General features: G+C 38.7%; 1 protein-coding gene and 1 long non-coding RNA gene across 6 annotated transcripts in view; one reads left to right on the top strand and one right to left on the bottom strand.

Annotated features, from left to right (window-relative positions):
* BLTP3B (bridge-like lipid transfer protein family member 3B) overlaps positions 1-17331 on the top strand; it is a 60294-nt gene that overhangs the window by 40462 nt on the left and 2501 nt on the right. For 3 of the 5 annotated variants that reach the window (XM_065043774.1, XM_065043782.1, XM_065043790.1), the window contains 7 exons: positions 216-1714; positions 2125-2300; positions 3674-3810; positions 5650-5800; positions 11845-12101; positions 14256-14364; positions 16968-17095. In XM_065043774.1, coding sequence (XP_064899846.1) covers positions 216-1714; positions 2125-2300; positions 3674-3810; positions 5650-5800; positions 11845-12101; positions 14256-14364; positions 16968-17095 — 2457 coding nt within the window. The remainder of the gene's footprint in view (positions 1-215; positions 1715-2124; positions 2301-3673; positions 3811-5649; positions 5801-11844; positions 12102-14255; positions 14365-16967; positions 17096-17331) is intronic. The other 2 variants (XR_010468494.1, XR_010468498.1) reach the window with 1 other exon arrangement.
* Positions 5688-11850, bottom strand: LOC110365654 (uncharacterized). Its single transcript, XR_010468546.1, has 3 exons — positions 9609-11850; positions 7108-7285; positions 5688-6903 (listed from the first exon to the last, which is right to left on the bottom strand). It is a non-coding gene; the product is annotated as an uncharacterized LOC110365654 (long non-coding RNA).

Genomic DNA, 17331 nt, shown 5'->3' with positions numbered 1-17331 from the left:
GTTTCAGATGTGCCAGCATCCTTCTTAAAAATGAGAGGGAACAAAAATTATAATCCATGAGCCTGATTTATGCCTATTCTGTGTTATTACACTTCTCATAAAATTATAATTATATTCCTTTATTTTAGCTGTCATGAATATTATTTTGTTTATTTGTTGTATACCCTCTTAACCTACATATTTATAACTAGATGAAATATATTTCTCTTTTGCAGTTCATCATCCCATCTGAAAACAAACCTGAAATTCATAAAGATCAACCTCGTGCACTTTCCATTCAAAGTTCAGAGATGATTGCTACGAATACAAGATACTCACCAAACTGCAGGCACTCTGATCTGGAAGCTTTGTTTCAGAACTTTAAAGACTCTGAATTTTTCAGTAGAACTTTCACCACATTTCCTAAGTCCCCAAAGAATTTTAATCTTTTGCATCCAATCTTCCAGAGACATGCTCATGAACAAGATACTAAAATGCATGATGTTTATAAAGGCTATATCACCCCAAAATTGAATAAATATGCATTAAAGACATCTGCAGCTATGGATGTTTGGGCCTTGCATTTTTCCCAGTTTTGGATAGATTATGAAGGGACGAAAAGCGGGAAAGGCCGACCAATAAGCTTTGTGGACTCATTCCCACTTTCACTTTGGATTTGCCAGCCAGTGAGATTTGCAAAGTCACAAAAAGAGCTTTTATCGCATGATCAGACACCTTGGAACATTCCAAAAAGTGAATCTAGTGATCTTGCTAATAGACTGCAACGTAAAAAACTTCTAAAGGAATATTACAGCACTGAAACGGAGCCTTTGACCAATGGTGTTTCAATCTCGGACGCTTCAGGGGTGCTTTCTGAAAGCTCTTCCTCTGATGCAGATGTACATGTTCTAGTCCACGTTCAAAGACACGTCAGCATGCAGATCAATCATTACCAATATATTTTTTTGCTGCTTCTCCATGAATCGCTTGTATTGCTCCTGGAAAACTTAAGGAATGATGTGGAAGCAGTGACAGGAGAACCTGCACAGCAAACAGATGTCTGCATTGGGATCCTGCTGAAAAGTGCAGAACTGGCCTTACTGCTCCATCCAGTGACTCAGGGAAACCCTTGTAAGTCTCCACTTGTGGAAGAAGAAAGTCCCACGGCACCAGAGCTCTCCCCTTTGGGAAACGGGGAAGCTCTTATTTCTGAGAGTAAATTAGTTGGCAATAAGATAGAGCAAGCTGGTATTACTGATTTTGGTTGTGTAAATGCCTGCAAGCCTCTGAATGCTGAAGCTAATAAAGGAATTTTGATAGATCCTCTTTTGTTTAAATCAGACAGTAATATGGATTTTCAGAAAGGGACGTCATTTTCAGATGATGCATCGGATAAAGGTTTGGGAGATACGAGCGAAGGAGCAAGCAGCGGACTTTTTAGTAGAAGCGATTCAGAGGAGGTTTGTGGACCTCTAAGTGAAAAAAGTAGCTTTCATCCTAGGGATTCAGCATCCGTCTTAAATAAGAGAGAAGATTCTACTGAATTTTTCATTGATAAAGAGGATGACAAAAGCATATTCTCAAATAAGTTAAATGAACAGGAAGGTACAACTGAAGGTTGTCCTAACCAAGTCACTGACTTGGAAACAGAAACTGCCTTAGAATCTGAAGAGCTTGAAATCAGCAAAGAGAAAGTGACTTCAGTTAGGATGTTTGCATCCCAGCCTTCATCAAGGTACAGAAGATCTAATACTAAATCAATTTTCCTACTGTTTGAAAATGATTAATCAGTCTTGTTGGCCACATATTTTAGTAATAGTCAACAAAAGTGAACATCTAGGAGGTGAAAATTTGAAAATCACATGAAGATATAAGTTATGCAGTATGTCACATTCAGTGAAAGCTAAAAGGAACTGGTAGTTATTTTAAACTGTTTACTTTCAGTTTAAATGTTATGAAGTGTGTATAGAGACAAATATTGACACATAACTACAGGAATGTATGTTTCTTCCATGCTTATCTCCCTTTCTTGCTAAAGGATTATTGAATAATCAGATTTTGTTCTTTTATATTTTTTTAAAGTAACTTTTACGTAATTCCTTTAATTTTAAAGAATAATTTCCCGATGTCTTTATATTTAAAAAGTGCAAAGCCTAAGGAACGCTGCCCGTCCAACCTCCCTGCATTCTCTGTTTCTTACAAGAACATGAAGAGAAGTCCATCACAAGTCTCTCTGGATACCATCTCTATTGACAGTATGATGCTAGAGGATCATTTGATAGAGAGTGATGGAAGTGACAGCCAAAGCTTTCTGGAGAAAGGTACGTAGGTTTAAGAAAATATTTTGGAGCAATATGTGAAAATGTTGATTTTTGCTAAGTAATACTCAAAAGGATTGTAGTGCAGCAAATCCTGGATACTTTATGGCACTATTTTTGTTAGCTTCTCCAGTCAGTAACATCAAGTCTATTCACAGCACATCATTTAAAGGGAAAGCAATATGGTGCGATACTTAATTAGACAGTACTTAATTTTCCCCTCTTGAGGAGAATAAAAGCATTGCAGTGCTATGTCGCAACCCTGAATTAAGCAGAACTGTTCCTTGCTTTGCTTAAAAGCTATTGATTTGGCAGTGTTTGTACTCTGAATCACCGTCGTGCCTGAAGTGGTAAAGGAGCTTTAAGAGTAGATGAAAAAGAAATGGATTTTCGCATACACTCGCAATGTGAATTACTAGGCAGATAACTTTGGTAGTCTCCTTGCACCTCGTTCCTGACGCAGCAGTTCTCAGCTATTGACTAACAGCAGGTGTTTGGCCAGATTTTGCTAATTTATGCGTGAGCGTTTGCTCCTAATCTGAGGGAGGAATTCAGGCATATGGTAACTGTGTCTATAGGGTCTGCAGTATTGTGGACTTATGCAATTGTAATGTTCTACTAGTGCTCCAGCAAAACCAATTAAATAATTTCCTAATGTCAGGAAATAAGAAAACTTTATTGGTGCCTCTTTTGTGATGAATTCTACTTTGAATAAAGAATGACAGTATTTTTTTCTGTTGGATTTCTTTTTATGCTAGAGCAATAATAAGAAGAATGCTTCACTTGCAGACCTGTTATATATTCGTATTGCATGTGGTTATGTGGGAGTATGCCATGAAATATGTTTTCCATTTTAAATAACCTGCAGTTAAATGTTGTTTAACAAGCTGAAAAGACACATAAAGGTTAAGTCTACATGCTCTCTAGTTGTCAAGGAAATGCTGCCATGATCACCCTAATGAAAATATATATAACTTATTTCTCTAAATATAAACCTGCGAGCATTTGCCTTAAAGGCACTTGCAGTGTTTTAGATACGTGGATTGGAATCTTTAACCTTTTTTTTGCCTGCTGTATCAATTTTATATTTGATTTGGAAGACTAAAAAAGGCCCTGCACAAGTTTTTAAACAGTGTGTGGAGAGTGCTTTTTTTGGTGTTATCAGTACATCCTGCCTCACTTGCATAGCATCTAAAACATGGAACTTTCTGGATTTGCCAGTTCAGTTGTAAATGTTTGTTTAATAGGCTGTTCAGCTAATTTTAAGAATATAATTAATGTATGTATACAGTAACAGGCACAGACTTTATTCTTAATGCAGGGGTGATTCAGGTTGTGCTCTGCTAACTGAGTTTTTTCTGGTGTATGTGTGGAAGGTATTACAGCCACAAACTATCAAAGCCCATCAGAAAATGCCCGTGAAGGAGGCACAGTGACTGAAAATGGTGATGGGTCATCTCCAGATGCCATGAGCGCTGCTTCAGAGAATGCCCATGAGACTAGTGAAGAAATGGTAATATTATCAAATCCCATTAGAATACATGTTTCAGTAAATTAAACCTTAAAATGGAGCTAAAATGAATGCTTTTAGAGGTGTTTTTTCCAATAGTTTTGGGAGCTTTTGTCACTGCGTTATGTAAGCCTATAGATCTAGTGCACTTGGATTAAGTACAAGTGCAGATTATAATCCTAGTTACACTGAGTATTCTCTGTCTTTTTCTCCTCTGCAGCCACTGTTGATAAATAACAGTGGTGTCTTAATGTCAAAAAGTATTTCTGCTTTAGTACATAGCAATATTTTGTAGTTTCATCATATTCTTTTATGCTCTGTTGAATGTATTTAAAATGAGCTTTTTAACATCATCAAATATAGATAAAAGAAAACACTGTAATTGACATCTCTTATATGGAGGTGTTTCCTTAGCACTGGGAGCATTCTATAGTGTTTTCAAATAGGGCCATAACAACTGCCCTTCTGGGTCAGATCAGAGCAGGGCCTGTTGCAATAGAACAAGAGGTGGTGGTTTTAAACTAAAAGAGAGGAGATTCAGGCCAGACATGAGGCAATTTTTTACAATGAGGATGGTGAAACACAGGCACAGGTTGCCCAGAGAGGTGGTAGATGCCCCATCCCTGGAAACATTCCAGGCCAGGCTGGATGGGGCTCTGAGCAACCTGATCTAGTTGAAGATGTCCCTGCTCATTGCAGGGGGTTGGACTAGATGAGCTTTGAAGGTCCCTTTGAACCCAAACCATTCTGCGATGTTCTGCTTCTTGTCCATAATTATGTCAAGAGAATTCCCAGCATTTAGAAAAGTTTCTAAGAGTAGTGCATGTAGAGAGAGGTTCCCTCCCCAAAACACCATGCAGGGTCCAACGTGTTCCACGTGCCTATCCACTTATTTCTTGCTGACCCTTGTCCTAATCAGTGCTTCTTAGATTATATTATTTTATCAGTTAAGGTAATGAAGTGGAAACCTAAGAGTATATGGGTCCAAAGTGTGCATTTACTGAAATCTGTTGTGTGCTTGCTGACATATTTTCCTTTTTAGTAATGCTAGTCATGAAATACAACCTTTGCTTTAAAATATTGGTGGATCCCCTTCATTAAAAAACAAACAAACAATTTAAAAAGCAGCTCACTTAAATGATTAGTTCTTTTAAAATACATTTCCAATCATCTGTGCATATAGGCAATATGGGCAAAACAGAATTCATTCAGATTGTTATGCAAATGCATGCTAGTTTATTTTTTCTACTTGGAGATTGTAACTAAAAAGTCGTTATAAAAATGAGCTCAGAGTAGTAGCAATGATGATGGACATATATTTTCTTATACCAAAGCTGACATTTGAAACTGGCTGCTGCTTTTTTTTAAAGATACTACAATCCAGTAAGTAAAGAAAAATGGCTGACTGCTGTGCAGATAACTTACATGTAGTAGCCTGTCCTGGATCTTTAATCTGGTCTGAGTTGGCACCACACAGGCTTGGTTGTGCTTATGAGATGCATGAAGTCAAATGCAACCTTAGAAGATTTCAGGTGTCATGTAGGTCACACACTTCTTTGTCTTCCTTATATGACTTTTCTGGCCAATTCTGAATTGGTGTTAGTGGGTTATAAATACAAGTGTCTGTCTTTGGACAGTTAAGCATCCCATTGTCAAGCCAATGGCTACAAAAAGAAAAGAAGAAATGAGAAAGCTTTGTGTTTTTCTGTGAGCAAGGGTTGTGAATACAAGGGTTCTTTTCTTTCAGTGGGGGAAAAGGTTTATACAGAACTTAAAAAAACCAATAACCACTGTAAATGTAATTTATAATCTCATATTGTTTTATTTTGATGTTGTTGACAGATGTCTGTTGTGGTTTTCCAAATATTTGGTGTTAATGGTGAAATTGACATCAGAGGTGAAGACACAGAAATATGCCTCCAGGTCAACCGAGTGATACCAAATCAACTGGGAAATATCAGTGTTCGGCACTATCTTTGCAACAGAACTGTTGGTAAGAACTAACAGTGACATTTCAGTGTTGTGAGATTGGAGTTGGAAACATTTGTTCTAAGTAAATAAAAACACTGTATTAGCCTTAAAGCACAAAACCAGTTTTATGTTAATACAATAACATCCTTTGTATGCTGGTTTAGAATATCTGCTCTGAGTTCTTTTCTAATACATTGAAAGGGAAAGAAACAAAAATAGAACAATTTCTGATAGTACAGGTAAAAAAGACACACACTGCATTGAATTGTTGTCGTTAGTTTGCTTTTTCTAAATTAAATAAGTTGCATTGTATTATGTTACTATTTTATGAAGATGGAATTCCTTTACTATTCTAATGATACTTTATTTAAATGTATCTAGGTTTGAAGAGCTGCTTTTATTCAAGATCTGTTTTTCTAGATTAAGTTAACACCCACAGTTTAAACAGATTTATAATCTGTGGTTTAAGAAAAGTGAAAAATTGCCTCTGTGTCAGGAAATATGAGTTGCAAGAACAGCCTTTTTTTTTTTTTTTTAAGCTCAATAGGAACACAGGATGTAGTTTCATGCCAGATATTTGCACAACTAGATCAACCAGTGTGTTGTCAGAGCTGTTCTTGGGCATGAGTACTTAGACATTCTCTGCCAGAAAGCCTAGTTCACATACTGAGGGCTTTTCCTTGGCAGGATGCATTGGCGTGCCGCTTCATGTCACAGTTTGCTTTGCTGCCCTCTGCCAGCCTTCCACATGGATTGCTGGATGCCAGCTCTGTTGCGCTGTAGGATTTTTGGGGCAGATCCATGATGCTCCTGCTTCTGGTTCATCTCCTTTCCCAGGAAATAGCTATAGCAGCTGTTGGCTGCCATTTATTTTAAGCCTTGCAGCAATGTGGATTTTCTTTGGGAAGTTGTGCTTGGTTGTGCAACCTCTGATGCTGTAGCTAAAGAACCTATTTACGGGTAAGGTGAGCAGTTGCCAGCAGCTGCTGCCTGAGCAGCTGTTGGGTGATGTTGTAGTTGCGTTCAGGCATCTGAAGGCAAGAAGGAGGTCCAGCAGGGAAGACTCATGGCTGACCTTCAGTTCATACAGCAGACAAATTGATTTCTGGTCATCTGTCATATCCTCTGTAAAAGCAAGAGGGAGTAATAGTAAGAACATGCCACCTTCCTGCTGTCGTGTGGATTTGAAACTAGAACCTGCTTCCTCTGGTTCAGCTGCTTATGAGAGGCTTGTGCATTGGCTCATTTTATGGACAGAAGATTATAATGAGACTGGAATCTACAAATATTGCCAATTCACCTCTCTTCCTTTCTCTTTCTGGTGGGTACCTGGATGGGTGGGCCAACCACACTTCCTTTGTATATTGCTGGTCACTCCCATTCTGTAAAGTTCATCTTCACTCGGCTGATCTTCTCTTGACCGTAGGGCTGTGCTTTCTGTACTGAGTCAGAAATCTGCTGCAGCTTCTGCTGCTCCCCGTCTCCCAAATTTATTCTAAAAGAACAACTAAGGAAAAAAACAGTTAAAAAAATAAATCCAGAGGATTAAGGTTGGAAAAAAGCCTGAGAATTACATCAAAAGAAACAATTTAAATATGTTAGTGGTAACAAAATACAACTAAAAGAACCAGTGAGCAAAAGTGTAAGAAAATATCCCAATAAAAGCAACTGCCCAAGACCTTTAATAAAACTTACTCAAGTGCTGAATTAACAATTGTAACCAGTAAACTGAGGAGTCGTGTAAAGCAATGAATAATCAAGTCATAATTGTAGTCTACAAAGGGGTTCTGGGTAAAAATAACCATTTCAAACCTACTGTACTGTTAATGCAGTAAGTATAGAATGGGAAGCATGCCTAATAGCTGGAATGAGTTTGAGGGCAATGTGGCAGCTGTGCAGTTCCCGGCAGGGCTGGCTGCAGGATGATGCCTCTATCAGATCTTGCTTGGCAGCAATAACAGAAGACAGGGGGATGGGGTATGGCAGAGGTACTCTGGGAAGGACAGTGCTTCTATGAGACCTTGTTGTGCTTGGAGGAGAAGGGAACAGCAGTGCGCAGCAGCTTCTGAATTGTTTCATGCATTTTTGACTCCATTCTCTCTTGACTATGCCCCTTCCAGATGTCTGCAGGATAACCAAGGTTGGCTTCATGGCTGAGACTGTGTGGTCTTTTCTTCTGCTGTTTTTCTGCACTTTGGTGGGTTCTTCTGGCAACGACACAGGCATTCTTTTCTGATCGTGGAAATACTTAGAAAAGATATTGCTTATTTCTTTCTCTGTATTTGTGGGAATAATATATATCCTTGAGTGAGAAATAAAGTTTCCCAAACCAACTGCAGAGACTCATTGGACAGAGTGGTTGTTGTTCTCCTACCTGGAGAGCTGCCCTTCCTCTCACAGACTGTAGCTAATTCTCTTCTCTCTGAGCTAGAGCCACAAAAAGTACCTGATACTTGCAGTGTGGTTTGTTGTTTTCTGGGTTTGGGTTTGGTTTGTTGTTGTGTGATAGTTATTTTGGGGGGAGATTTTTTTAGGGGAGTTGTTTGTGTTGGTTTTAGTTTGGGTTTTGTTTTATTTTTTGTAGGGGAAATGTGCGATCTAGGACTTCTTAAACATTGGAAGGATTGAAGGATGGAGTCACAGCTGATAGTGTTGTGGAAACCTCTATTCACAGAAGTAGCAAAGGGAGAGGTTCTGGTTCACAGCGGAGGCTGAAGAATGTCTTGTTCATTTACAGTTCTTCCCATTGGTCTTTGCCATCCCAGACTGATGATATATTCATCTGCCTTGACTCTGGTGCCAACAGATACATGGATGTGCCCTGACTTTCCTGCTGCGCTAGGTCATCCATGAGAACTGGGCATCGTACAGAAAGACGAATCCAATTAATCTGCTGTCAGGAAAGCCAGTTAATTACTCTGCCGGGCTGCTGTAGCTCCAGGCAATGTCTGTTGTGTGCTGTACTGAAACTGGAAATTACAGTTTTCAGACCTGTACTGTGTTCAGGAGGGGGCAGTATTACTTGAAAAAGTTACTGCCTTTTGCTGTATGTCTGTCTGACTACACTTGGTCTAGAATGCTTGACTAGCATGCATGTTTTCTGAGATGAATATAGGAAGTTAATTATCATTCTTCTCACTCCTTCTCTTACCCCAGTTTTTAGGTTTGTTTTGTTTTGTTTTTTTAATTTTTAAAATAGCCGTGTACAAAACAGACACTGATACAGTTCCTCCTGGCTGCTCAGAACCTTCTTCCTGGTGTTCTCCTGCTTTCCCAGAGACAGTGTGTTTAGTTGCAGTTGGGATCCATGGGCATTGCATGCATCTGTTTTCTTCACTTTGGTTCCCTCTCAGGGGAAGCACATTGTCCAGGGACACAGTAGGTGTTTAACTTTTCTAGGTGCCATATCAGCAACCCCACTAGGGATGTGGTCCATTTCTCCAGTTGTTAGGAGTCTGGACCAAAGCCAGTTTTACCCCAATGTCCTTTCTCTTCTTGTAGGTTCTTGTTAGGTCCTTTATAAGCCACTGCTGAAGGTTCCAGAGGTAACTTGGAGCAGTCTGGTCTAGAGTTTTGAGAAATAATACATATTGCTTAAGAGAAACTGAGAAGGTAACATTTACTTACTCCTACTTCCCAAGGGCAAATAGGAATTCCTCCTAGGTGTAGTGGAGAACTTGCTGTGACTGGTAACCAGCCAGTGCTGGGGCTTGACTTGGGCTCTGTCTCTGGCCACTGACTGGACTGAGTGCATGTGGTACTTATGCAACTTTGCAACCACAGAAAATCTATATCTATCCATAAAGAAAGCTTATGCTCTATGATCTTACCTTGAAAAGGCTTTGAGGATCTAGAGATACTGATCTTGGGGACATTGCGAACAACATTGTCGCAAAGACCTGTGGGATACCAACACGAAGCTGCTGTAATTTCAGTGTGGACTCGTTGCCTAATCTGTGTAACTTTTATTCACTCAAAGCCAACCTCCCACATTTCTGAATGAATCTGACCCAGCATCGTGTCAGTGTGACTTAGCAAATTGTCATCTGGTTTCTGCAGTTTTGATCTTTGCTTCATCTGGTTTAGTGTATCAAGAACCTGAATTCTTAAATACTAATGCTGTGAACAGGTGTTATAGCATTGCAATAGAAATTAACAATGTATTAATGATATCTTTTAAAAATATGTTCACATGCTGCAAATGTCTTTTCTCTAATGGGATACCTGATTACATATATCTACAGAGACTTGATGTATCAAAAAGCTCACGTCACACAAATGTGGTGTGATTAGCAGTGGCGCCTTGGAATTTTAACCAGGTGCCCTGTAAACCAGATGCATAGTTTCAGAAGGAATACTAATTCTATGCAGTATGGTTTTCCTTTATATACAGGCATCCAGGATAAGCTTTACTAAAGAGAAGTGATGTTGATTGAAGCCCACCAGTGTTTTGTGGTACATGTCAAATTATTCAGAGCAGGTTATCTCTGAAATGGAGGGGTAAAGCATGCTGCACTCATTGCAGTGCACATTATTACTTACCATTAGGTAGTACACAGCAAAGAAGGCACCACAGAGGAGACCTGCACTTCACAGGATCACAGGATAATTGAGAGTGGAGTAGAGGAGGTGATGACGAGACATCTCTAGTCCCATCGTGTTCTCAAAACAGGGTCAGCTCTGAGATCAGGCCAGGTTGCTGAGGGTTTTGTGCCATCAAGTCTTGTAAAGGATCTCCAAGGGCAGAGACTGCACAACCTCTCTGGGAAGCCTGCACCACCGCTTCATTTCCCTCATGCCTTACATTCAGTTTGAACTTTTCTTGTTGCAATTTGACCTGCTCTCTCTCAGCTTTCTGATGAGCACCTGGCTCTGTCTTCACAACCTCATCGTAGTTATTGGGAGGCTGCTCATAGATTTTTCTGTACACCTTCTCTTCAGCTTTCTGGTTATTGCTCATATATGCATAAGCAGAAATCAGGAAAGGGGCAGTTTATAATAAATTGCATGTGAGTAGTACAGGGAGAGGAGAAAAAACAGTATTAAAGAAACAAAATTAGAAACAGGAAGTCTTACTTCATCTTTAAGTTTTTTATCCTCTTCTTTATTTCCAGTTTCTAAGCTTGTAAATGTTGGACTTTCCTGGGGAAACCAGAGTTTAAACAGAGAAATATTTTTTGTTTTAATTCTCTCAAATTTGTTAGATGCTCTGTTAATATAAACTGACATAATTAAGTTCATTTTACTTGAGTTACTTTGATTTCATCTGTCTCTCAAGTTTCAAAGTTTGCTTCTTAATACAATTACTGTGAATATGGTTCTGGTCATGCAGATAGTTTCTATAGGTCAGCCATCATAGTGACCAAATGACTTGAGAATCCATGTGATAATTATTTCTGGTTGTGAACTGTCCTTTTTGTACAGCAAATAGATACTGGCCACACTCTACCCCTGATAATCCGGTTACCTTAAATATTTTATTTTTAGAGCTGTTTTCTTGAATGTTGCAGTTGCCTTCACTGGTTAAGATACTGAATCTAACAAGAAACTGCTAGTTTTGTTGGGTTTTTTTAAGGTTCAAATCTACTGCTACCCAAATAATGGAAGCACCACATGGTCTTGCTCTTTATTTAACTGCATCGCTGTTGATGTTCCTGAGTCAGGAAATTCTGCTTTTGCAAGAGAATTCCTGTTCTTCTAAAGTGTCAAGTGACTTAAAAGTTTTCCTGACTTAAAACTGAAGGAGTTAGTGGAAGAGTATGCAAAATAATTGTTTTTCTGTTGTCAAGGCTTTGAGGAAACACAGGGTTTTTTGTGAATGGTCCTTTTCTGTTGTCACAGTGAGGTACTATTACTTACATGTGCTGTTTATTTCTCTTTAGTTCTTTGACACACATAGAAATTTGCTCTGCAGTTCTGGATTTGCAACACTGTAATTTGTGGAAAATACTTCTAAAGTACTTTTGGAAAATCAGTGAGACAATAGAGGTAGAAGTAATTGCATCATACTTGCTTTTTTTGTACATTGCAGAATTTTAATGGAAATTTGTTTTCCTTTTGCAACAGGTTCTGACTGGAAATCTGTGGCTGGACCGGTTAATTCATCACCTGAGATTAGTTTGAGATGGGAGAATGGGCCTAGTGCTGTCAGACATTCTCTGCTGGCTGTAAAAAACGGTTTTCTTCAGTGTCACGTAGAGAACTTCAGTGCTGAATTTCTAACGTCTTCCCTCACAAACATTCAGCATTTTCTAGAAGATGAGACTGTCGCGGAAGTGATGCCTATGAAGATAAAAGTTTCTAATGCAAGGATTAATTTAAAAGTATGTTAACAATAAGCTATTTGTCTGCTCTAAAGAAATTGTGTTCTTGTTTCTTTGATGATAAATTACTAATCTGGATACAGTTAACTTCAAAGAAACTGCTGTCATACTCTGGATGGTCTTTAGATAACACTAAAACAATTTAAAATCCATAGATTTGGTTAGCTCTGTGGTATGCCTGGGGGGGAATTCTCTGCATGACCAAACTATTTGTATGAATTAAATATTTTATACATTTTTTTTCCTCCTCCTCCCAGTCTCTTTTGTAGTCTTGGAGTTTTGTAGGTAAGGTATACCAAGTTCCTTAAGGCACAATGTGGGTTATTCTAGTTGGGTTTTATTGCTTAGTATAATAATAGTTTTCTAGTTACAAAACACAGATTTTTAGAAGTTAATTCTCTTTCCTACTTAGAGGATTGTTCTTGCAATGAAAGCTCAGCACAAAAGAAAGAAAGAAAATCATGGGAATTTCCAGTTCAAACCACGTGGCTGCTGTTTCTTAGAACGCAGATTTCATGGTCTGCCCTACCTGGAAACAGATACTAAAGAATGCAAGCTTTTCTCACCACCATAACTTAAAATAGTGATGTTAAGAGGACATTCCTGCTCAAGTCTCCCAGGGGTTTTTCTTTCAAACATTTAAAGGAGGGGCTGAGTTCTGTCTTGCACAACCATAGAATATAAAGATAAGGACAATTCTTTTTTTTTTTTTTTTTCTTTTGGTGGGGTGTTACAACCAAAAAACCAATCATAAAGATAATTATAACATTGCTTTCAAAATTAATAATCACCCACATAAACTTTGAACAAAGTGAGGACTGGAATAGCAGCTCTAGTTCTGCATCTGGGGCTGAGACCTTGATTCTGCCAAGATCATTCTAGACTGGAAGGGCAATTGTTATCTCTACAGTGTTTTACTCAGAGTGCATCAGTGTTCCCTCCCTCTCTGATGCAGCTTTTCCATCCCCTGAGGATCCTTAGGCGCTCATTTAAGGCTGTGTCTACTACAGGAGCAGCACTTTCTGTAAGAGCTGTGGATCTGTTCCTCAGCTTTCAATGTTTCATATATGTGAATGCCCAAATGCAAAAAGGAGAGTCTCTAATGTATAGTCATTTAAATTTAAAAGCAGAATTGTGCTGGTCAGAAGGCAGACTTAAGCAAAACAGTCTTGAGAAGGCAGCTGTTTGAGGTGAGGAATATAGACTAATAAACTGGCAATAAGAGTGTGCTTGGCAGCAAAAGCACTGAAGTGCTCACTCAGCAGTGCACTCAAGTCACAGTGAAGTTGCTCAGGATGTTTGACAAATGGCAGATTTGATTTGTTTCTACAGAGTTTTTGGGTGATAAAGAACGAGAGGCTGTGGTTCAAATTTATAGTACATTGCCTATTCAGTGCAGTTTCTTTTTCTTCCACATGAGCCTTGATGCAGAGTGTTTCATGGGGGGGCAGAATTTAAGAAAAGTTACTTTATTTTTAACATTTTCTACTGTTATCTCAGTGCTGATTCAAGAAACTTTGGCAGTTATATCTCAGTTTCCTTGTTCCATGCTTAATGCTGATATGTGTAGTTGCTAACTATATTGGCTGTGTTATTCTGCTTGGCAGGGATAATGGACTATAAAGATTTCCTGGAGAGACCCCAAAAGAAGTAATTTGTGAAGTTCCTCTTCTGTTGAGTGCAGTAACGTAACTGAACTGCAGTTGGTGTCATCCCAAACTAAATTCTAAAAAGACAAAATCCGCTCCAGAAGGAGAGCTGCACCCTTTCAATATTTAAGTATTAATAGTTTAAGGGAAAATCAGATACTGTATAGTGTGAGCTTCTTATCTTTGACTCTCAGAGCTCCTGAGCTAAAGAATGTCTTGTGTTGGGATATAATCTTATTGAGATGTCTGTAAAAATACTTTGAAGTATTTTAGTCAGACCGTATATACTGAGTTCAGCAGACTTCCTCCAGAGATCAATTTGGGCCTTTAATATGATCCCCTGGAAGAAAAATGGAGCAAAAGTTTAGTGGAGATCCCATTAGAAAACTCTACTCTGAAATGTTCCCTTTCAAGTTTCTTTAAATCCACTTATGTTTAATTGAACGTCTTAATTAGCTGTTTTGATTTTCTGGTACACTCATTTTGGAATACTTTTTTTTTTTAGGATGACAGTCCACGTGAAAATCTCAAGCCATCTGAGCTGATACCCATAAAACTACATATTGACATACTCTGGGTAGAACGAAATGATGATGGCACTTTTCTCATTAGAGGTTTGTATATTCCTGAACCTCAATATCTCAATATTATAATCTAATTATTATTAATACTGTGTTTTTCCTTTGTGCAGACATGTGGCTAATAAGGAAAAGACAATAGATGGTAATTTATATAAGTTGCGTTGCCATATACCTTAACTCTAAGTGTAGTCCCATAGAGGAAAATTACTTTTTTGAATAGTGCATTGGCTGTGATAACAACCCACAGCCGAATCAATCTGAGAGAAATAAAAACACGCATATAACTTCATCAGGATGCGCTTCATCAGTGCATATCGCTTCATCATGATGAGTCTAAGGGTCCTTCGATTGACTACAAACCAAACAAAAAAAATTGCTTTTCTTTACAGATTACCAAGGTGGTTACCTGTTGTCTTTGCGTTCTTGTGTTACAGGTTGTAATAGACCATATTGTAAAACAAAAGACTATTTGAGAAGTACTAGCAGCAGTTTTCAGTTCTGTATATTATGGTGGTGTCCTGGCAGCTCATGGCTGGGATTGTACTGAGACTTGTAGTTTGAACAATGATTTAACTTCGTACTTTTCATGAAACATGTATACACTTAAGCATTTTTTTTCCTATAAGAATGGGCAAATACTTAATAGTTGTAACACGGCAATAAATTTTAGGGCTGGAACTTTGCTGTTGTCTTTCACAGATGTCAAAGAATCATAGAGTAATCTAGGCTGGAAGAAGCCTCTAGAGGTTGTCTGGTCCTACTGCTTGCTCAAAGCAGGGGCGGATTAGATCAAGTTGCCCTGTCCACTTGAGTTTTAAGCATCAACAAGGCAATACCACAACCTGCCTTAAATAATCTGTCCCGGTGTTTGACCACCCTTATACTTAATTTTTTTTGGTAATGTCTAAGTGTAATCTCCTTTGTTGCAGCTTGTGTCTGTTGCCTCCTGTCCTGCCACCTCAAGACAGAGGTGCTTGAGCACTTTCCAAGCACCTCACGGAAGTCTGGTCCATCTTCTCTATACCCTTCCATGAGTTAGGCAAAGGCAGCAGTGAGATCACCTCAGAGCCTTCTCATCTTCAGATTTAACACAAGTGTCTCCCTGAACCCCTCATTTGTACATCATTTGCTCCTGGCCACGATTATCTCTGTGGTCTCTCTGCTGTTGGTGTCTTTTCCACACTAGGGAATCCAAAACCAGATCCAGTATTCCAGATATGGTCTCAAGGAGAACAGTAACTTCCCTCATCTTGCTGGCTATGCCCTTGGTAGTTCAGCCTGTGCGTGCCTGGTCTCTGCTGTGAGCTCAGGGCTGACTCATGATACCAAGGCCTACAGGTCATTTCCTGCAATGTTGCTTTCTGTCCAGTTGGTCCCCAATCTGTCATAGAGGGAGTCTTCACGCTGCCTTCAGCTGAACTTCATGAGGCTCCAGTCATCTCATTTCTCCAGCCTGTCTGGGTTCCTCTGAAAACCAGTCTTGTGCCTCAGTGTGTCAGTCGCCCTTCACAAAACTGCAGAGGGTGATCCCACCCATTCATCCAGGTCCTGAATATAGTAATCCAACAATTTGCAAGGTATTGGATGACTTGAGGAAGAGGAGGCTGCATGGTGGTCTTAATGCCCCTTTCCCCTACCTCATGGGAAGGTGTAGCAAAGATGGACCGGATTTCTGAGAGGTATCCTGTGGCATAATTTGCTTCTGTTTTAATTTCTTCATGTTATCTAAGACATTGTTTGAGTGTTTAAAGATGTTCAATGCATTTTGGCCATCTTTTTATACTAGACATTGGAACAAATAGCAATTTAGTGAGAAAATAGAGTTTTTAAGGTCTCTTTCTGTTGATAATTTTTCCCCTTTTTGCTGAAGTGCTTTGATCCCTGTTCTTATTGTGGACTCCTCAGGTCCAGTGACTTGAAAGGCAAAGGTCAATGCTATCTGCACTGCAGTGATTTAGGCATCTGCAGTGCTACATGTTTGAGTCCCCTTATGTGTGGTAGGAGGAGGGGTTAATGAACAGAAAACTCTTATTTAGAACAAAATGTTTAAAAAGCACAGAACAACAGAGTATTTTTTTCAACTATTGAGAACCACGGCCCTCATTTTTCCCTTGGTGTACAGCAGTATATTTGAACAGATGTTACAGGGCACTTCAATTATCAATGCTTGAAAGTTTCTTTAATGCCAAGTCATTGGAATTATTTTCCAGTTTAAAAACTTGATCCTGCAGGTTTGTTTCACTGTGTCTTCAAATGTAAATGCAGTCTTCAGATGAGATTTGGACATGGACACAGTATATTAATAGCAATATTAATAGTTCTCAAACGTAATTCTTCAGAATGCATATTCTGTGGGGGTGATATTGGTCAGTATAAAAATGCGGTAATTTTCTTGAAGCTGGAAGCTAGATATTGCTTCTTCTCATACCTCTTTTACTTCTTTCTTCTTCCAAAAGAGTAAATGACTTTGAATTATATTTTTATTCTTAAATTTTATTTTGGGAGATAAATATGAATGCACTTAATATTACAAGTATATTTGTTTAGGTGGTTTTAATGTTGTGCTGATGAGAATCAAACTTAAACATGACAAAAAAAACCTAAGCACTACTATTAAGTATCTTTCTGTGATATAGACAATCAAAGAGTAAACGATGTGTCAAAGATGAAGAATTCAAGTAGTGTGACTGGGACTGTTGGACATAAAACAGTGGACCAAGCCACGCAGACTCTTTGTGAATTTCCCAGATCTTCTAAAAATGAGGTATTTAGAATTACTTTTGACTTTTTCCTCCCCTCAAATTTATGCTACAGTCCTTAATCATCATAATTATTAGATTATCTAGAGTTGGGCTTGAGGGTTACATATGTTTAGAAATCTGTTCAAGATGGAAAATATGAATTATGGATGTTATAGTATGGCTCGGTACTTAGGCACGCAAAATAAATTCAATACCACTTTTAAAATAGATTAATAATGCACTACAGACTAATTCTCCT

The sequence above is a fragment of the Columba livia genome, chromosome 1, assembly GCF_036013475.1.
Source record: "Columba livia isolate bColLiv1 breed racing homer chromosome 1, bColLiv1.pat.W.v2, whole genome shotgun sequence".
NCBI classification, from domain to species: Eukaryota; Metazoa; Chordata; class Aves; order Columbiformes; family Columbidae; genus Columba; species Columba livia.
The sequence above is the reverse complement of the archived record's forward strand: the minus strand, read 5'-3'. Positions and strand labels throughout refer to the sequence as shown.